We start from the raw sequence: 23,307 nt of genomic DNA, 5'->3' as shown, positions 1-23,307 counted from the left end.
AGCCACACCCTGTATGGTCGTTCAACCTCTACTATTGTATCATCAAAAGGTCGTGGATAACTTTTCAAAGTGGCCTAAAACCACATATGATACAGAAAGTTGGGAGATGTTTATACTTAAATTTTACCTAGAAGGATTACATGTTAGCTTTCCTGATTTTCATCTTGCATTTGATTAGTATATCTACCTACACTGTGACCTAGACTCAGAGATACTCCCTCCAAAGTCTCCTAAAATTATTTCGGTCAGATTCTACGAACTTTCCAATACAGTTCCAATATCATGAACATCTCTCTCTGATTGAAATCCCTGCTGCACGTCGTAAAGCTAAACGCACATGTCCAGCTGTCGTATGGGGACGTGCCTTGGGTTCTCACCTTGTTTCAAATGCGTGAACACAAATTGCATATGGTTAAAAGTCCAAGGGCTACCATCCATAACTCTAGAAATATCGATATCATGATAAAATTGAAACAACTATAAGTTTTCCTCTAATTCTTTAACATAAACACTTTTACGTGGCTTCCACAAAGTTGCCATCACGTGTTTCATTGCGTTGAAATCTTCCGATCTATCTCCCAAGAATCACCTTACTATGCACCAGTATGTGCGCATACTTAGGTCAATTACTGCATCCTCTTTGTAAGGCCTTCTTCTTCTTCCTCGAGTATTACCCGTACACATTCTTTAAGTGTACCTTTTCTGCCTTTGTTAGTCGCCATACACACCAACACAAAGCACACAAAAACACTTTTACCATAAACAACGTAGCCTCCAACACAGAGTACGTTCTACCATATTTTTATTGAAGTCTATTGTTGCTTCCATATTTTAGATTTGATTAGTCTAGTTTTTTTTTTCTAGACAAGTCTAGGTCTGTACAAAAAACGGCCAACCCACTCAACTTGCTCAACCTAACTTGCAAACAACCCGATTAAACCCAACCCACCAACCTATTAAACCGATAACATGTCAAACCGTCAGCCTACTAATTAATAGTGTTGAAATTGAGTTAAGGCTAACTCAACCCAACACAACCCAACCCACAAATTAATAGGGTTAAAATTGGGTTAGACCTGACTCAATCTAACATAACCCCCAACCTGTGAGTAATATACAATTTTGATAAAATTTATTTATATTTAGCTAGTATTATCTCTCTCATTTTTGGAGCACTTTTTCTCCATTTTTTTTATTTTCGTTATTCATTTACATGTTATTGCTATTATTACAACAAAATTGGATTTATAGGATATCAACATTTTCTAGTTGTCCTATAGACCGCTTTATATAACTTAAGTTTATAGGACCAATTAATAAAACGTCATCTCTGAAAGGTGTTATAATAAGTTTATATGACACTTTTGGATGTTTCAACACGTTTTAGGACATTTTTAATACAAAACATCAAATTAGCTATTTTATAAGACATTTTTGGATGCTTTAACACGTTTTAGGACATTTTTAATACAAAACATCAAATTAGCTATTTTATAAGACACTTTTGAGAAATGTCCTACAAATACATCTTTTTATTAGATAATTATTTTTATAAAACTTCTTTTTTCAAATAAGGTCCTATAAAACAACTAATACGACATTTTTGCTTATAAAAATGTCCTAAAAACTTGTTACGATGCCAAAAAGTGTTAAAAACTTAATACAACATTTTAAGATAGAAGTTTTATTGTTTGATCCTATAAATCGAGTCTTATAAAGAGTGCATTAGAAGGCTTAGACATTTTTGACGTCTTATAAATCCAATTTTATTGTAGTATATCTATTATACATTTAATAACATCAAAAGAATTGGATTAAGTTATGCATACAAACATGTGAGACTAAACACATATAATTATATAAATATGCACACACACACATATATATATATATATATATATATCTATTGGTTGGGTAAATAGAGTAAGCATAATGTGTAAACATATTTTTAACTTTTGCCAACACAATTTGAATGTTTGTTATATGTATTCATATATGAATGATTCAATATTACCTGTTTATTATATGCATAAAATTAAATAGAGCGATGGACAATACTCATACGTCATCAAAAATCGAAGATACATACTTATTTAAAAGAATGATGGCAACCCGTCAACTCGCGCCAACCCGCATGCATGGGTTGGGTTGAGTTGAGATTTTTTTCAAACCGCTAAAGTTGGGTTGGATTATTTAAATGCCTCAAACTGCCCGACCCAACACTCGTACACTCCTAGACAGGTCATTCTTGAGTCATTGGTCTGAAAATAGGGTCCTTTCGAGCCTAACGGATCGACCTGGTCCTAACAGTCCCAATTTTGGTCCATGTCTCATTCCATAATTGGTTCTCGAATTCTTTTGGGCATCTCTATCGAGTACTTTAAGATAGGGTTCAACTCAAGTTGGCAAATCGAGGGTGTTAGACAATCAAATTTTAGAACATACTTTTAATGGTTGTAACGTATACTTTAAGGATGGTAGATGGTATTTGTTTTTGTCATTACATGATTAAGAAAGCGTATATAACTTTAAAGATGCGATATATTTGAAAAGAAAACAGACTTTATCAAAATCCTACCTTATCTTAATCTAATTGTAATAGAATCATCTAATATATAAAATCATTAATAAGTTCAAGTGTTCAATAAAAGCCTATTATTTGTCAAGAAACGTTACTTGAATGTTTGAATGCATATTTTCAGAATAAATATTATAAAACCAAAGGTATTATTTAACAAGTGTTTATCGGGTGACTTTACCTTATCGGATGAACATGACAAAGATTATGAATTTTATTTGATAAGTGCGATTATAAGGACCGAGAGTCTTACCCGGTAAGTGAGAGTGAAGACTCTTACCCGGTAAATTCTTACCGGATAAAAATGTTGCATATGATATGGTTTTAATAGGTTAAAATCTTATCCAGTAAGTTAAATGAAAGTATTGAATTTTATTAGTAAAAACTTATGGATAAGAGTTGGGTAAACGAACTCTAAAACTAACATATAAATTACAAGATGGATCTTATTGAACTTACTTTGTAGTTCGAAGATGTTATATTGCTTTGCTTTGTGATAGATGTCATATATGTTTCATTTCCTCGAAGATTTTTTCCAACCATATCAAATACACCTAACAAAAAAGATATTGGTTATATATCATATATATATATATATATATATATATATATGTGTGTGTGTGTACATATGTCTGTGTATATATGTCTGTATCTATACTACCTTATTAAGCAAATTCACTAAAAGTCTTAAAGTCTTAAAATTATAAAAATACCCTTTACTCTATCTTTACTTTTCAACCCTTCCCCTCTACCCCGAAACGTCGCTTCCCTTTACCCGGCTCCCTTCCCCCAAGACGACGATTCAGAAAATCGTCCCTCCCAAGACGATTCAGAAAATCGTCCCTCCCAAGACGATTCAGAAAATCGTCCCTCCCAAGACGATTTCAGATTCAAATCCATCTTCTCCTACAAACTTCCTCCTCAAGATTTTCTCCTACAACCTCCTACAAATAGAGGTTGCTCCCGTTCGTCTTCCACAACAACGTCTCGTTAGATGCCATAGCGGCTTTTCCCCCTCGCTTTGATGAAGATTACCCACAAACAAGTGATTAAAACTCAAATTCTTCATATTCATGTGTTCTTTTGAAGTTTTACCACTCAAGTTGGGCTTATTCTTCATCTTCAAGATTAGGTGAGCTTTACCTTTTTTTTTCAAGTTAGGGTTTTCCACATAAGAGTTTACAATGTTGATTTAGAGTTCCTCCATCTCAGGTTAGTGTTTTGTGATGATTTTAGGTTCTTTTGGGTTTATATTCACGATGAACTAGGGTTTTATTTGATTGGATTTATGTTTCCATATCTCGATCTTGCTTCCTTTTTATTTGTTTTTTTAAACTCCTTTTAGTCATATGGGGAAATAATTGATTCATGGCAACCATTTAAAACCCTCTTACTTTTTATTCCTACTTTTTTTCACAGTGACTAACAACAATCTCTTTGATTTATTGAATCATGAAGCAAACACCCACTAATCATTTGATGTTTTCTTGCAGCGTAAGAGACTAATCAATACCAAGATCTGTATTTGGTGCTGAAACTGGTCAGATTCATCGAAATGGCAGCTTAAGAGACTAATTCAATACCAAAATCAAATCACATAATTATTATATGATATGTTGATTATACATCATAAATAGCAAAACCCAGTTCCAAAATCAAAATCCCACAACAAAGACAATCGGATACCAATATTTTTGAAAACTAATAACTGGTTTAACCGATCGGCCTGATCGGTTAGGTTATAACCTGTTGTGAAGTAGGTGTCTGTTACAGTTAATTTGTGTATTGTTTACAAAAACCTGGTTACTTTTACCCATGTTTATTTGATGATAGATATAAGAGTGGCACTCTTCAAATTCAATCTTCAAATTTTTGGCTTATATATGCATTCATATGATATTTTGGGAGTTTATTTGTGTTGGTCCCGTAAGGGTCTACAAGAATAGAAACAGTTTGTAGAAGAGGGGGGGATGAATACAAACACAATATTTTTAAATTTAAAATATATATTGATAGAGAAGATCAATACAGATTTTACAAGACTGTTTGCGGAAAGATAAGGTAATGAAAATCTATCTAAACAATCTTTGGTTACACACAGAGCTTTAGCAAATACAAGAAAAGAGATTGCTAAAAAGAAAGATCCTTTACTTAAGCTAGAAGATGTTTGAAGTAAGAATAAGGTTAGAGAGAGATGCGCGCTCTCTGCATGGAGAAGAAACACTTCTATTTATACCCAGTACATTAACTGATCATTTAATGCAATATGGTAGGTTTAGAGTGTGTGTCAAACCTTAAGAGGAAGGCTTGTCCTTTGCTACAGTGAATAGTACAAAAGCACTATTCTTGAGCAGACATCCTTACCTAAAGTTGGTGGACAAAGAGTCGACTAATCGGCTCCGTACCGTACTAACTTTTGTAAGGGTATAAGTTTGTCCTTTGTGTGCATAAGGACAAAACAACAACAATCATGCTAAGCAAGCTTCCTTTGATCGCTGAATGCTGGAATGACCTGGAGGTCTCATCATCATTCACTGAAGCTAGAGCAGTCTTCACACATGTATAGACAGACTTGTAATCACTGAATACCGCTTCAGATCACGTACTCGCCAGTCTCTAATCTTCAGTTTCAGTCTTCGAAGTTTGCTGAAGGTTCTTTGGTGTGAGTGTTATCTTCTTGAAGTATTGTTGTCTCTGATAAATTTACAATGCAAGTTCTTCAGCGATCACTGAATCAGTGATGATCACTGGAACTAAAAATACAGAAACATAAATACAACGTGAAAGAGAAAATGGATTATCATCAAATCACTAAGAGAGATGATCAACAATTAACAAATTTTGTTGATAAATGTATTGTTTATCTATTTGCAGGAACTATTTGTTGTGACAAAAGCAAGTTTGCCTTTTTTTCTCAATACTATACACCTCTGATCACATCTCCGGTATGCATCATGGGTCATTGATGATTATATAGAAAGGTACTTGGATTTTCAAAGCACTTTGTGCTTTATGGTTTATGCATCCATTAAGGGGTTCACATATTGTAGTTTCTTGGATTTTCAAAGCTCTTTGAAATATTTTGTTATCTTTACTATGGTAAGCTTTTGTTTGAGCCAAATGTTGCTTCATACAACAAATATTGGACCATCGCTTTGATGTCTGTTGATATGGCTCTCTGTTCTATTAATTCTTGATCCCAAAAAGCTGGTTATATAACCATTAGGTATCTATGCGTGTGTTGGCAGGACTTATTTTATGAGTACAACTTCGATCATCCTGATAAGTTTTGTTACTCGAACATACTATTTTATTTTTGACATCTGTCGTTAATCATAATAACTTCTGGTGGATTAATTTCTTTTAACCTGCCGAATTCCACCCTCACAGCAAGCATTTGATAGCTAAGTTCAATACCAGTAGATAAAGAAACTCCATCAACCAAATATATAGCATTAGTTCTTTATCAAACATCAGTGTGCTATATGGTTTCTTGCATCTGTTTTGTTTTCGRTGATGCAGGAATAGATAACTTTGGAGATTCACATTGTGGATAACCAATTAGATCAACATATATATATATGGAGCAGAAAAATTGCCAACTTGKTATGTAATTTTTTATGGTTCACCTTTGATTTCTTCATCTCTTTACCTACAAATGTAAAACTAAGAATAAAGATACATTTTCCTTTATCTTGAATAGTTGTTAGTTGATGAATCTTAATTTACAAACCTATAATGGTGTAACCAATATATTGTAACTCCACATCCAAGAGGTCATCAGAATATATGGCTTAGGAACAAAGACCATTATATTGCTTGCATTCACTTTAATTTTGACCTATACGAAGGTTGTGTTTGTTTTTGTTTTGACTAATGAAATGAGTTTGGTTTAAAGTACTATTTTTATTAATAGAGCGGTAGCAGATGACACCCCTCTCTGTCCCGGATTCGCCTGCTCATGGTTGGGATATACGGGGGTCGTTTGGTTTGGTTTGGAAGACCTATCTTGACCAAAACATAGATGCTATTTCTCTTTTTCATATCTGTTGTGATTGCAAAATGGTCGAAACCTATCTTATCTTATAGGTACCTGATTCACTTGTTTCTAGGGCTCTTTGTATAGGGCCTCTATATTGTGCACATCCTATCTAACAAAAATGCTTGTTTGGCAGGAGAATGAGGATGGTTGGGCAATGGGATGGAAAATGATCTTGATAAACTATTACAATGGATGATTGGTGAAAGTGATCCCATTTTATCATTTGGTTACATCAAACTTGATGAGGTTCGTACTGTTATTCTTTGTCTTTCTATGTTCTATAACTTGGTAGGTGCATTTCACCATTTATTAAAACATGTTATTCTTTTATCCTATATATATATATATTTCCCCCTTTTATTCAAGATTTTGAATGATCGATTCAAACGCCTCCAAAGAGATGATGTACATGATCGAGAGCCTTTTAAGGATTAGTTGGAAACACATTTTGAAATGATCGATGGTGTCTAATATGTATAGATATGGTGTTTATATATATCCTTTTTGGTTGGAATATCCTTTGTCTACTACGCTCATTTTATRTCATTCATATACAAACATATATTTGAATTATATTCTACTTGAGGTAATTAGCTGATGAAAAAATATTTTTTTTACTTTAAAATGTGTTGGTCTGTTTGAAAACCAAACAATTTGGAGCAGTGGGTTTTGTTGCTGGAAAAATTATATCAATAAGTATTCCATCTGTCTCCATCATTTGCGGTTAGACTTGAGAGTTAGTAATATAATCCTTGTTCTCGATTGAGTTCGGTCAATCCATCTTTAAAGGATTGTGTAAGAATAAAAGTTAAGGTGAAGTTTAAGTATAAGAATGGATCCGGTGCGTTTCGTTAATGTTAATCTTCAATTATAATTGGTTTTAGGATGAAAATAATTTTTTACCATAAGTTTTATTCTTACTTAAACCTAACTCTCATCTAAAAAAAATACGATTGAACCCAATTGTTAACAACAATCAGTTACAAAACATTACCCACACCTAAGAGCGTTTCCAACCTTGCTTCAGTTTAAGTTATCAAATGCATTTTACGTTGTGTATGTTAACACTACCAGATCACTAAATGGTACTCAAAACTAAAATTGCACAGTCAATCGATATCATAAATTTGCTTGTTTTCATCCAACTATCTAAGAATATTTGAACAATCATCAAAACACTTTAACCATATTCCTGATCCAAGATGCAAAATTCAAATTAATTTTTTATATTTCAATAGATATTTATATTAGGTTGGATTGGTTTAAATATATTGAATTTTAAACTGTCATAWTTTTTTTCATCGATAGACTGAATTGGAACCATAACTCTTATTTATTCAAATTGTATTACTATGTAAAGTGTAAGTTATGTCATCGTTAAAATCTCCTCTAACAAAACCATTGAAGCTTCAAAATCGTTAAAATTTACGGCTCCCGCCGCATTGCGCGAGGACACAACTAGTATGTACGTATATATATGTGTGTGTGTGTGTGTGTGTGTATATATGTCTGTATATGTATGTATATATATGTAGGGGTCCATTCAATAGAGAACTGATTAGTTTGTAGTAATCGTGAGATCCAATAATTAAGTATATTTTCTTAAACAAGCTAAAAGTGTAACATAGTAATTCTATTTTTGACAACTAACCAAAATATTTAGTTAAATTTTTTGGAAGAAAATATTTAATTAAAATTTGTTATCTAGTATATCAATTACCTAATATACATCGTATTCTAAATATTAACTCTCGGTTTGGTCCTACTTCTGATTCATTTTGTTACTAAAAAAGGACTTTGGGTTCGACTAAAGCTTTCGGGCTCGGGCACCCCCCAAATAGATTGAATCTTGATGACTTTGATTGGAGAAAGCCTTCGGAATTTTCTTTGGCCCCTTAAAAAAAAAAAAAGAAATGCGGGCAGGGTGGAGCTCGGCAGAGGGTTCGAGAATAGGGTAGGGTCATGCTCTGTGAATCAAAGTGTATCATAATGTTTCACGTGTATCACAATGCATTTTCTTTGTTTTATGATATGTATCATAGTGTTGCATTTTCATTGCTTTACAAAAGATATTACATTGTGGATCTTACATGTATATCTGGGTATCACAATGAATATCGTTTGCAGGTATCACAGTGTGTATCTTGTGTTCATGTAAGGTTTATCGGAATAAGGTTCGTCGAATAAGATTTGCCGGAGAGAAGAAAGAAGAGAGATGGGAGAGAATATTTATAAAATCTCTAATATACCATTAATTAATATTTTAAGTTAAAATTAACAAAATCATTAATTTTCTAATTTAACCTTTGATTTGTGGTTGAGATTGAATCTCACAGTTACCACAAGCAAAACAAATTTCATTTGATTAGGCTCTATATATGTATATGTAAATGCATATATATACATATGTATTGGGTTCAATTTGGATTCATAGACCTAAGCGGGGAAAATTTACATAAATAGCCGCCATTTTAGACATGAGTTTTTAGTTTTTAGCCACTTTGTAAAGTATTTTCCTGAAATAGTCATAGTTTACACATAGACTTTACGTTGAAGGATTTTTTCTACGTAATGCCCTTTTTTACTTAAAAAGTTTGAAAAAGGTGCAAACTTTATGCAAAAAATAGAATTTATGTGTAACCTTTTTTTTTAAATATGAAAAATAACTTTACACAAAAAATATACTTTCTATGTATTTTATTTACATTTCCAGATTTAGGAAATAAATAAAATTTTAAATCTTTATAAAAAAAGTTTATAAAAATTTAACTTTTTTGCATTTGAAATTGTAAAAAAATAAAACTTTATACATCAAAAAATTCTTTTATGTAAAGTTCGTACGTAAACTATGAATATTTTAAAAAACCACTTCATAAAGTAATTAGAAGATAAAATATTATCTCTAAAATAATTATTTAAGTAATTTCTCCCCCAAGGAGTGTCACCATTTTCGATTTCTAAAATCAAGGATTTTTCAGTTAAATCAGATTCAATGTGAGGTACATGTTTTTTTACTAACTCTACCTCAAACAGTAGAAATACATAAAAATCTGATTCTTTATAAATTTTTTAAATAATAACATGATGATTTAATTATGAAAAAATGACTTAAATGACCATAGCTAAAGTAACTTTCTAATCATTTCTCTTTGAACTTTATCACAAAGTCATTGCAGACTCACTAAACAACAAAAAATATAACGTTTTTAGGCCAGGTCCATAACAATCGGTCCACAAACTATTACGGATTCGACCCAAAAACCATTTTTCTTTGAACTGGCCCACCATTATGGATTTGATAACTTATGGATCCGACTTTACGTATTCAAGGAAAATGAGATTTGGGTTGTATCCGTAATAATTATAGACCTGGACCAAAAAACTCTAAAATTTGTCGTTTAGTTGGCTCACAATAATTGCGGACCTAAGTATTATGGACCTAGCGGCTCTTAGATAAAGTTCGGGGAAAAAATAATTAGAAGGTCAATTTGATTATGAGATATATAATTTTAATAATTTAATACAAAAATAATAATGCATCCAAACAAAACCTTTGGTACCTCTCCACCCAAAGAAAACGGAAAGGGAAGAGGGTGTTTCGTGTGCTTACGTCAACCATATTCACACTCGACACCTTCTTGATTCTTGAATCGAGCGTTATGGCGGCTTGATACAAGTCACTTATACCGTGGCCAGAAAAGTCATTCAAACGGAAGTTTCCTGAAATATTGAAACCAACGAACCCTAATAACGACCATTAACAATTTTCATACGCTGATGAACAACTGAATTCTCTCTTTCATTCATGGCTTCCGTTCGCAGGCTCGTTCCGCTTCGTGCTTCATTTCTGGTATGCTTTCAGTTTCTTGGTGCAAGATTTGGAAATGTGAACTTGTATGTATGTTTTGTAGTTCATGTATGTGAAGATGTTTACGAATGTGTGTTGTATCATCGGATTTTTTGTAACACAAGCGCTTATAATTTGGTTTTAGGTTTGTTTTTGCATATTTTCTATGAAATTGTGATCCAAATCGAATTATTGTTACTTACGAATTGCATCTGTATGGTATGGATCTGGTTGCAGTGGGCTAACTTTCCTGCTTCTGGATTTCGACAAGGTACCTTCCGCTCTAGTATATTTGTGTATACACGTTTAATGTAGGAATCGGTTTCCTAGAGACGCGGCCATTTATGTTGTGATGGAACTCTGATGAATGAATTTTTCACTGCCGGAGGATCCTGCCTGTGACTAATTTTCTTACACTTGAAGTGGATAGATGATAAGTTCTTCATAGATTTAGGCGTTTTTGATGATTTGTAATGAAACTTATGGTTCTCTGTATTGGAAATTTAGGGTTTGGGGAAGGTGGTTTTAGGCAAATTGCGACTATATCTTCTGATCCAAGTGTAAGGAACCTGGTGGAAGAAGAACGTGTACCTGATGTTGGTTGGTTGGATTCTCATGATGAGGTGGCTAAAGTTCGGGAAAAGTTCAACTTGGCCAAGCAGAGGTTTCTTAATATTCCTGATGCTTTGGAGAGAATGCCTAAAATGAACCCCAAAGGTAGACATATTCTTCTATATTTAATTCGGTTGAGTTTGTAAACTTTCATGAGTTCGTGAATGTGATTACTGTTGGGTGTGTTGCTTTTGTGAATCTCAGGTATATATGTTAATAAGAACCTTAGATTGGATAGCATACAAGTTTATGGGTTTGACTATGACTATACCTTGGCACATTACTCTCCTAGCTTACAGAATTTGATCTATGATTTGGCAAAACAACACTTAGTAAATGAGGTATCTCTTGAACTATGTTCTGACATTTTCGTAGAGTTGTTTCATGGCTCATTTTAACATACTGACATTTGGTTTTCCAGCTTAGATATCCAGATGGTTGCTTGGCATCTAAATATGACCAGAGTTTTCCAATTAGAGGTCTGTATTATGACAAGTTAAAAGGGTGCCTTTTGAAGCTAGATTTCTTTGGATCAATTGAGCCAGATGGATGCTACTTTGGTCGGCGCAAGGTATGGCGATGCATTACAGTGAGATAGATCATCTATTCTGTGTTTTGATGTTGCACATTGATTTAAGTGCTGCTCTTTATCGTTTACATGTGCATTATCTTATTATTCATTAATTCTTTTTGTAATGTTGTAGTTGAGAATATCGCACTGATAAAAATCTTATATGGAGTCCATTATGGTAGCCAAATGGAGGTTATCTGTGCTATTGCCATGAGATAGATAAACAAAGTTGAAGTTGGTAATGGGCATCTCTGCTTGATAGCTGATGGTGATATAGTTTTTACTAAACTTTTGCAGTAGAAGAGCGAAGAAATAATATGGGTGCTTTTAAGCTTTGTCGGTGTTACTGTAATTCATGAACATCGTGCAAACTTGAAAACATCCTTAGTGTGTGTTTGCATAGCAGAGCTCAGGGGATATTATGGACAAAAATTCTGAAGTTCAATTAAAGATGAGTTATAATAAAACGACATCTTATTTAAGTCGAAAAATAATTATAGTTTCCATTAGTCAATAAAAGATTAACTAAGCAACTCAATTGTAAAGCAATTAGTTTAACTTGCAGTTTTGTTTACCCAACTTTAGTTTCTTATATTGATCTAGTTACTACTAGGGCTGAGAAATTAGGACAACCAAGCCCAAAATTCTGCACTTTTAGAGCCAAGAACATTAAGGACACATTTCTGTGTAATTGCTTAGGCCTTTTACCTCTCGGCATATGCACCTTGATGATGTGTGATGCAGATTTTGCAACGCAACATGCACCATTGCTGACACTTTGACTACTTGGTGTGACCTTACCTTATCATTCACTATATTAAAGATAGATTAAGCATATATCTTTGAAGTGGTATGTTCTCTATTATTCCTATGATATTTCATAGAAGAAACTGAAGAAATCAAACAATATTCATGACAAAGAAGGGGTAGTTGATCATGCATCTTATCAATTTCTTTAGTGGAGATATCTGATCTTTTTAGTTAATAAACAGAAGAATAACAGATAATACAGTAGTGGATCATGCTATACTATTATAAAAGATGCATGTCTCCCATTGCTTTAATAGTGAATCATAGTGTGAGATAGGTCATGATGTATTTGATGTACATGTATATCTTTCATGGAAGACTTCTGTTGGTACCTTATGACATACAAATCTGCTTGTTGTGTCATTAACAGCTTAGTCGGAAGGAAATCGAAGAGCTCTATGGAACACGGCATATTGGCCGTGATCAAGCACGGGGACTTGTAGGTTTGATGGACTTCTTTTGCTTTAGCGAGGTTGGTATCTGATCTTTGTGTTTGAGTGAAAATATTTTCTATTTGGGAAGTAGCACTTATTTTTTAAATTTTAGAATTTATTCTCTTGCACTTCTCTTTGGATATGTATTAGCATTTGCACAAGCATTCATGCTTATGATAGATATTTGTTAGCTCTTGACCTGCTTTAAGCACATATGCTTCTGTGTGTATTGTTAGCATGGTATGACAGAACATGGGTTACATGAGAAATATTCTGGATGTAAGGATTTGACACTAAATATTTTCTTAGGATTCGATCTCTAAAGGAGCCTAAATTGTACCGATGGGTTTGTGTTCATTGGCTCCCCTCCCGTTCCCGTACCTCTCTTTCTTGCTCTCTCTCTCCCCTCCCCTTTTGACTTGTCTGCTTTTCCCCCAAAACACAGAGAGATTGAGGACCTTTCCCCAATCCTTTAACAAAATGTAAATGGGATAATAATTGATAACATATGTCAAGGGGTGTGAAATGGCACACCATCTTTTTTCTAAAATATTTTTAAACAGCTTCAGAGGATTCATTGCAAAGAGAGGCAGAGTTAGGGAGTGAAGTACCAAGAACATCACCTACAGGAACACAGTTGGGATCTTGGGAGACTTCTTTCAAGTTTCAATACTTTGGTTATCTAACACAAATTTGAGGGTTCCATTTCTGGTTTTCTTAGTGTAGTTTAATAGAAAAGAAAAGTACATTTTCACAATGATCTTGATTGTTGAGTGCTATTCTCTTGCATTGCAATTGGCACAAAGAATGGCATTGCTAGATGTGTAGTTTTTAGCAAGAAGTAGTGATGAGAACCAATTTAGCAAGAAGTAGTGGTGAGAACCATTTTAGTGACCATTAACTAATCTCCTGAAGTAATTTTTCCGACTGTATTGTAGTAAAGTTATGTAAGGCAGGTCACTTATTAACACATCAAAGGTAATCTTAAATTACATATAACTTAACAGGTTAAACATGATGATGTGAGCACCCTGTTGATTGATCAAAACATTATGCGTCCAGGGTCATGGTTTGAAAAAAAGACGAGGTTTGACTATTATTATATACAACACATTTTAGTTCTTAAGCAATTAATTTCTCAGGGATCAAGTGCGCTATCAATAGATGTGAGCTTGAACTATTCTTAGATGATCCAGTATTTCACAAAAGCTTCTTGTGGAAGTGCGTGTTATTACTTAATCTTCCATTCACCTTCCACAGATAACACAAACTTTCTGATTTTGAGTTCACAGAACTCTGTTTAAGTGTCCGATATGTTGATTTTCCAAAATGTATTCACTTCTATAAGAGATCACTTGGACTAAAATCTAGCAGCTGGATGTTTTAATACATAGTTCGTAATATTCTTATGGATCTTTGGCCTGCCTCCAGGCCACAACTAGTTAGGGATGTGCCAAATTGAGTCCCGACTTCCCAGTTCCATTTCTGTTCTTACTGTTTATTATTTTCCTTTTCCATTTTGTAGGTATGCCTTATTGCAGATATTGTGCAATACTTTGTTGATGCTAAGTTGGAATTCGATGCTTCTTACATATATCAAGATGTACATCGTGCGATTCAGCATGTTCACCGAAGTGGCTTGGTTCATAGAGGAGTTCTTTCTGATCCCCATAGATACCTAGTTAAAAATGTGAGTTTTGCGTAGTAGTGCTATATCTTGTTTTCTTATATATTTATTAGATAAAACCAATTCTAAGTTGTCTCAACCAAATTATTTTTTGAATACCTTGGCGGCTTGGCCATTTATACTTATTCAGGCTTTGCATCTTCATATACAGGGGGAGTTTCTATCTTTTCTCAAAATGCTGAAGGAGAACGGGAAGAAACTTTTCTTAATGACCAATTCTCCATATTATTTTGTTGATGGAGGGATGCGCTACATGTTGGAGGTGAACTCTGAAACATTTTCCACAATCACCTTTTTTCTCGTACGACCAACTTCAGTTGGTTTGTGCTTTTTTGCATTTACTTCCCCTTGATATCAGTTGAACTATTGAAGACAGTTTCAGTTTTTGTTTGTTATATTGCTCAAACTTGTATATCTTTATAAGTTGATGTTCAGTTGGTGATAATTGTACCAGGCTGCATATGCATCCTCTATATCTGCCACTTATTAGCTACAAGATAGCATTGCAAATGCCAATCTTATGTTTGAGTTGCTGAATGAATTTTCTACTGATATTAGAGTTGCTTCTCTAAATTTCCTGAGTTTTATTTTTTCATTTTCTAATCATTAGTTTCCAACCTTGCATTGGTCATGAACAAAATTTACTCTCTTCAGCTACTCTTAGATATCTATTTTGATTGGGTTCTTATACCAGTTATCAGTTAGGGAAATATATGAATATGACTAAGATGAAGATGGTTGATGGTTTAAAATGCAATGACTGGCTATAAGTGCAGTAAGATCTGTTGATTTTAGTCTTATATTGGTATTACATGGATCTCACATGCTAAGATTTGAATAATGACCTGCGTGGTCTGTTAGACTACAACATTGTTGTAGTTCGAATGTGCTGATATTATGGAAGCCTGAGAAAAAAGTATGATTTATTGCAATTAGAACTTGGACAATGTGAAGCATAAACTTGTACATCGTTTGAACACGTCATTGCAAAATTTTAGTAGAGAACACCTTGTGTGCATGTTATAAAGTATATATTTGACATGGTGCAACTATTTCATGCAAGATTTGAGCGATTGTTCTGCAGTGGTTGCTTGCTCTCCTCCCCCACTCAAGCCATTATCTGTTCATAGTTTTGTTTATATATGCATCTTTTAATGAGTGCTTGCAACAGTTGATGTTAACTATCTAAATGTTATTTTTCTTTTTAATTAGGATTCTTTGGGTTGTGGAGATTCCTGGAGGGAACTTTTTGAAGTTGTGATTGCCAAAGCAAATAAGCCTGACTTCTACACATCTGAGCATCCATTCCGGTTGATCTTCTTTCTCATTTCTTTGCATGCATGATCCTAATTACAGGGTCTAATTGCATCAAAACGTTACATATGTATGGTTTTCAATATCAAGTGACAACCTATCTGTGATCTTATAAAATCTTCAATTACTTCATGTGGTGCGTTATCTAATGATGGAACCTCTCCCTATGGGATACATGGCTTCACACTTTTGTCCAGTTTCCATCTTTTATGAGTTTGGTCATAAAGACCCTTCTTACCATAGGCATTCTGCCCTAGGCTACATGGCTTGTAAGACCTTCTTACCATATGAATTCCACCATAGGCTACATGATCATAAAGACCCTTCTCATATGGTATTCCACCATAGGATACATGGCCACAAAGACATCACTATATGGTATTTCACCATAGGTTACATCGCTATAAAGACCTTTCTCCTCGCATTAGATATCACCATAGGTTACCTCTTTTTATTAATGCTTTCACTTATGCAATGCCTGTGCAAGAATAGAGTAGTGCTTACATTGTGCATGAAGAAAATAACTCAAATTTGCTTCAAATAAAAATACTATGTCTCAACTAGGTACTTTCTTTTTCATTTAATGGATTTTGATTTGAAATGAAATAAACTCATCAAATAAAACCAGTAATAGAAATAAATTTGGGTTCAATTTGTTGATGTGGATAGAGACTTGCCTTTTGTTGCCTTTCGATAGTTTTCTCATCACATCTATCCTATGTAATTTATTATGTAAGTAACCTGCTTAAACTTCTACTACAATTCCGATACCTAATTATACTACATTTAACTTTCTAAAAGCTTAATGGTTAAAACAGTACATATAATAATTTTTCTGTTTTCTGCATAAACGGTGTAAAGCTATGCTGTCAAAACTAGCCTAACCTTACACTAGCTTATACCTATAATATTACGCTTTCTGTCCAAGAACAGCTGTGTGCTTATAAGCTTTTTGTCGAGATATTTTTTAGAAAGCAAAAACTTCCTGTCTCACCAGATATTTCACTGGGTCGTATACGGTTACTCATTCTGGACAATGTGATGTTTCTGAGCTTGTTTCGCTTAGTTGGTTTATTGGAACAGATGGAAATTTTGTGTCGATGGTCTAATAAAGCCGTGAACTTATGCTTTTCTTACTTGTGTAAGTTTACAACTTTGTTTATAAAGATCACAACTTTACACTTCTAGCAGAGGTGTAAGGTTACACCTTTTTACGTTTTTTTGGACTGTATGTTAAGCTGTGTCTACTATTCTGGCATACTTTGTGAAATCCACAACATGAAAATGTTAGTATTTAGTACTTCAAAACTTTATGACATTCATTACTCATAATTTCACAAACCACATACCATTAAAAGTATTAGCTTCATTACCCTTTACTTGCTTCTATATCTTTTCGCTTCAAGATTTATGAATCCTATTTCTATCTTACTGTTCAACACACTTGACTCTCTCTCACTTTCTCTAAATCTCCTTGCATATGGTGTAGGTAATATGGAAGGGAAGCCCTATTTATAATAAAAAAATTCACCTACATTACTCTCATACATTGTGATCATAAGGCATTTAATTGGTGTGCTCTGTAATCTTTATCCTTTGCTCTTGCCACTTCTTGTACTCGCATTCAATCCAAACTCCAAAGGCCATAATAGTCATATTATTATTATTATTATTCATTTTAATCAATACTTAGTGTACAAATACCAAGAAAATACACTACTTTATCCTTAATATGACTAAGGGTGTGTTTGGTTGGGGGTATTAGAAGGTAATGAATGGAAATGATAATCATCGTTTAGGTTTGGTTCAATTAAGGAATGAAATGGAATGAAAAATGATGTTTGGTTTCAAAAAATTAATCAATCATTATAATAGATTTGGTTAAAAATCATTCCTCCTCAATTTGGGGGGAATAGAAACTTTTTCTTTTAATTCTGCCTCTCACTCCTCGTCTACCAAGATGTGCATTGGAAAGATGATATGATGTGATGAATTAGGTAGCTATCAAGTTTCCTTTTTGTTTTTTTATTATTAATTAATTTTAAGGAATCCCTAATAATATAATAGAATGGAATGAAAATAATGATTCCCATTCTACCCTATTCTAATAACCAATCCCATTTTCATTCCATAAAGCAAACCAGACATCCCCTAATTGGCTAATTCTCATTGGTTTGAAAGATTTAAGCCTTGTATCTTTTTCACGCTTATAATACTCGGAGATGTATTTTATACATCAAAATGTGAATAATAGGCAACTTCTAGGAGTCTTTGTGATGTAATTATACACTGCATGCATTAATGCATTTTACAACCTTGGTTAATGCCCTAATTAATTTATCTTTACAATTGATCTTTGTGTATGTTATTTTGCGAGTACAATTGATCTTTGTGTATGCTATTTTGGTTGAGGAGATACTTGAGATCTTCTAGATTTTAATTAGATTTCACAATATCTTAAGTCATGGATTTAATTCCTACTCAACTAATCCCATTACTTGCCATTAGCATTTTGGTAGCAACTCAACTTCCATTGTTCAGATTTTTTGCCACAGTACCACCTTTCATTCTTAAAACTTTGGCCACCATATCTCACTTTAAGATACTTCCTTTCAATATTGTATGTTAGCTGTAATGATAAAATTCTCATTATAAATTCCTAGAATTTAAATAAGGGGTATTTCTACTCGAGGGGTGTTAACATTTTTGCTATGTGACTCTGCAGTTGCTATGATGTAGAGAAGGACAACCTAGCCTTCTCGAAAGTGGATGAGTTTCTTCCAAATAAAATTTACTACCACGGATGCCTTAAAACCTTCTTACAAATTACCAAATGGAATGGTCCAGAGGTATTTAATAAGTATGATCTGCCTGTTGGTTTTTAATTTTCATAAGATTGCGCAAGGCTACCCCTGATTTATGCATACTAAAAATTTCAGTTTCAGTTCTTATGGACACTAACATTTGTGGTACCAATTGATGCAGGTGATATACTTTGGGGATCACCTATTCAGTGATCTGAGAGGCCCTTCAAAAGCTGGCTGGCGTACTGCTGCAATTATCCATGAGCTAGAAGTATGACTACTATTGCATGCTACTATCTTTGTTCAAATCTAAGAGTCCACTTTGACTTTTAAGAGTCAACCAGATTAGTTTTCAACTTCAAGATCATTAAGATTACAGAAAGAAGCAAGATTAATGTGCAACAAGAGTTTATGATAGAAAATATATTGAGCTAAAATAATCATCAGTGAATTCAGAAAGTACTTAAAAAGTGAATCCTAATAATTATGGACTAGATTACTTGTTTTGCCTAAGCCATAGCACCATTGAAATCCAGAATTTGAAGCATCTGAATTTTGAGTGTTTTCATGTGTTAATGTTGGGAACTGGTAGCTCTTATTGCATGTGTTTAATTTTGGGAACTGGTAGCTTTTAAACCGAGTTATGGGTATTACTGATCAGGTGTTTGTCCCCTATTTATTCCTTGTGACGTCTATGATTGTAACTTATCTATTTCGATTTGAATCCCCTCCATCGGTTTTGACGCAACAACTTTGCTGGATTAGTAGGCCTTACTGGCAACCGCATAGTTACTGTTTTGATTTAGATAGGCAGTGGTTTCTTCACTCTTGTCCTCCCAAGTCCCTAGGTTCGGAGAATCTGAATAAGCTGACTGGCCAAATGCTAAAACATCTAGAACCTGTTATTGCTTCACCAGATGATTTATTAAAGGAACAATTGAACAAATCTACTAATGCAAATAGCTTGTTTCAGTACCTGTAAGTCCTGGATCTCAATTTACCTCTGATACTAGTAAGATAAACTCGAGACTATGATTCCTATGAATTTTTATACAGAAGCTGGACTTTGTCCTCAGAAGTAGGTTTATCAACATTCTTTGAACGAATATCTCCAGCTAGAGTCATCGATCTTTTTTGGGAACTCTTTCAGTCTCGTATCCCTAATTTATAAGAAACCCATGTTTCTTTTTTTGTTGCTTATATTATGTAGAAATTGGGGGTAGTGGTGAAGTTTGATTTTTGACTAGTAAACTTCTAAGTAGTCAAAGACCTTCCAGCCTAGTGGTAAAGGCTTGGGCATGGCATAGTCATGAACCCGAGTTCGATCCCTGGGAGGGAAGTGTTGGCGACATTTAAGTGGGGTCATGTTTAGCCTCCAAATTTGCCGGGGATTAGTCGGGCTTTGGCCCGGACATCCTTACAAAAAAAAAAACTTCTAAGTAACTTCTATTAATCCTTTCTGATCGATATCGTGGAATTTCAATAGATTTAACTACTTTTTTTTTTCTGATCAGAATAAATATACATCAATACATGTGTGCACGGGTATCAAACTAACAAATTTATTCATCTTAATGTTGTTGATTGATTTATTTATGCAGCATGAGATAAAGATACAGAATGAAGATGGTTACCGTTTTGCACAGGTATACATGAAATATTTACTTTTATCATGCTGTAACATGTCTTGTTTCCCATTTGTCATTTTTCCATCACCAAAAATCCACAGGCCAAAACGAAGACCCTTGACCTTGTTCCTAGCATGAAGTCCTCATTTTGTCTGCTTATACTGTTATACATGGATGTTTTGACCTCATAAATTCTAGACGGACTTCTGACATCTTAACTCAGCCTTTCTCTCCATCATCTCAAAAGTAGTTCTATTCCCCCCCTCCCACAGTACATACACTCCTGCAGTTTAGATTTAATTGCTTCCACTTTTTTCTTTTCCCATTCATTTAAAAAAATATTCCCATTCTGTTTTTTAGCTTGTACTGGTGATTGTTTCACGTTATTACCAGATCTCTGGGCTCAATGCGCATCACCATTTATTATGTTTCTTAGCATTTCTTTTTCCAAATACAGGCGAAGTTCCATATCATACAAGAACTTTTGGGCAAATTACATTCAACTGTATCTAGTAGTTATTCATGTGATGCTTTCAAGTCCCTGTTGGGTGAACTAAACGACGAGAGACAGAATGCACGGCGCACGATGAGAAATATGTTCAATGAATCTTTTGGGGCTACGTTCCTGACGGACACTGGCCAAGAATCAGCTTTTGCTTATCACATACATCAGTATGCAGATGTGTACACCAGTAAGCCGGAGAACTTTATGTTCTATCAACCTGAGGCATGGCTTCATGTACCATATGATATTAAGATCATGCCACACCATTTGAAGGTATATATGTTAATTAAATAGCATTTGATGGATCAGTTGAGGTATGATAATTAATTAATGATTGTGGGTGCAGGTTTCGTCAGGCTTGTTCGAGAGTTGATGTATGGCTGGGTGTAGTGAGGGAATATAAAGAAGAAAACACAAATGGTGGGTGTAAAGCTGTAGGTGGGGGTGACAAATTTTGGGAGGTTTGGATCTGTATAGCTATTAATTCATTTAATGATTCATTGATTTTGTGAAAGTAGCATAATATGGCAAACAACATATCCCGTCCTTCCATTTTCTCACTATTTTTTCTTCCTCAAGGATATGTCAAATAATTCGACATGTTCCCAAATAGTAAAACATGTCTTCTCACAAACACGTATTACTGATTTACTGTTAACATCAATAAAGATTTAGAAGACAATGATGCCATCATCTTTCTTTCTCTTTTTCTGTTTTGATCTCTTTGTGTTGGTTGTTTCTAGATTTGGTTCGTTATTAGTTTATTTATGTTTGGATATATATATATATATATATATATATATATATATATATATATATATATATATATATATATATATATGTATGTAGTTGGGTGTCCGAGCATATGAGCCTCGGTTTGGTCATCTTCTTCATACGCCAGTTCTATTCTTCTCATGAGAAATTTGCCTTTTAAGCTTGTGGCAGCAGTCATCACATAGCTCTGACCCATCAAGTGAAAGGTGTTTATCGTTGAATGGTAGTTGTCAAAATATGTAGAACCACCAGATTTACTCTTAAAAAGAGCTCTTTAGGTAGAGAAGAGGGTTCTAACGTATAGAGAGATGAAATGGTTTAAGTCTAGTTTCAACAATGGCATGAATGCTTAATTACTTTTGATCAAGGAGCGGAGCGGCCAGCTCCTCTACTTCTATCGCTGCAATTACCACTATCATGTATATCCTGCCTTTAGAGTTTCTGTCATCAAAACTTAATGCTCCATGCAGAACATTTGTTGGCCCAGGTTCATGATTCAGCTTCACTCTCCATTAAGCTTTTATTTTTTGATGAACATAGAAAATGATGTGCTGTGATTAAACATCCAACACAGATTGGTTCTTGGTGATTTTAGGGTCGTCAATTATTTTAGCATAGTTGTGATTTAAAGATTGATGGTTTCATTTGTTAAGCGATAATATGAGTTAGAAGGTGTGGAATGCATGCTTATATAAGTTACTGTAGATTTAAGACTTCCATAAAACAGGGGTCAACAGGGCCACACTTCCTTGTGGGTTATATTCAGAATTCTGTTATTCAGAAGGCATGAGGCCTTCAATTTCTATTTAGAAGGTATGTTGCGTTTTGAACTTTCACTTCAGATTGTGCTAGAATTAAGAAGGCAAGTTGTCTGCTGAACTGGTAGCCGTAACCATTGTTGATCTTATCTAATCGATAGTTATTTGATAATTTTATATCATCTGTAAGTAATTACTACCCTCCTAAATTAACACTATTTAAAGGGTTTCTTGGAGCTCATTTTAACATGTTGAAAACATAACATTCTGTATGCTCTACCAAACATCAAAAGTGTGTATTTGCATCATCCCCAAGTAAATTTCACAATTCCCAAAGACCGAAAAATGGTCAAAATATTGTTTATGGACGATAATTCCGTTCACGATCCATTAATTATCCAAGTTCTGTATATCGTTTTCTATACAGTTCACCCATATTCAATGTGTGGCCGTCATTTCTTTCTACCATGGCCCAAGATTGTAGGATCTGGATTTTGGCGGGATTTTAGAGACTCGGTTCTTATTAGGAAGTAATTGGGTTCAACGTCGAGAAGTCATAGATATGATATGATGATGAAACTATTTAGTGGCACGGTTGAATATTCTTTTGTATACATGTCTACAATCAGAGACATAACTTTAGTTTTCTTTCTATTTCCAAATTCTTTCGAAATATAATATATATTATTTTGCTTCGTATGAAACGATATTCAGTTTAGAATTAGGGGGCGTTTGGTTCGTAGAATGAAATTCGATGGAATTGGAATTCATGGAATTTGATGAAATTTGACCATGTCTTTTGATTGTGTTTGGTTGGATGGAATTAGAATGGAATTCTTAACGGAATTGGAATTTTTTTGTTTCTTTCACAGAATTCAACGAGAAAAGTACAGACAAAAAAAACCGAAACCGATGGTGAAAACCAAAAACCAAAACTTTCAGG

The 23,307-nt window shown here is 34.0% G+C and overlaps 1 protein-coding gene across 1 annotated transcript; it reads left to right on the top strand.

Annotated features, from left to right (window-relative positions):
* Positions 1-10,259: 10,259 nt before the first annotated feature.
* LOC112506924 (5'-nucleotidase domain-containing protein DDB_G0275467) lies at positions 10,260-21,512 on the top strand. Its single transcript, XM_025111260.1, has 14 exons — positions 10,260-10,470; positions 10,705-10,738; positions 10,975-11,184; positions 11,284-11,420; positions 11,501-11,650; positions 12,831-12,932; positions 14,420-14,584; positions 14,733-14,843; positions 15,794-15,891; positions 18,621-18,744; positions 18,881-18,970; positions 20,301-20,345; positions 20,785-21,105; positions 21,179-21,512. The coding sequence occupies exons 1-14, from the start codon at positions 10,426-10,428 to the stop codon at positions 21,203-21,205; spliced, it is 1,659 nt and encodes a 552-aa protein (XP_024967028.1). The 5' UTR covers positions 10,260-10,425; the 3' UTR covers positions 21,206-21,512.
* The last annotated feature ends 1,795 nt before the right edge of the window (positions 21,513-23,307 follow it).

This window comes from Cynara cardunculus, assembly GCF_001531365.2.
Source record: "Cynara cardunculus var. scolymus isolate 2C chromosome LG 2, CcrdV1, whole genome shotgun sequence".
In the NCBI taxonomy this organism is placed as follows: domain Eukaryota; kingdom Viridiplantae; phylum Streptophyta; class Magnoliopsida; order Asterales; family Asteraceae; genus Cynara; species Cynara cardunculus.
The sequence above is the reverse complement of the archived record's forward strand: the minus strand, read 5'-3'. Positions and strand labels throughout refer to the sequence as shown.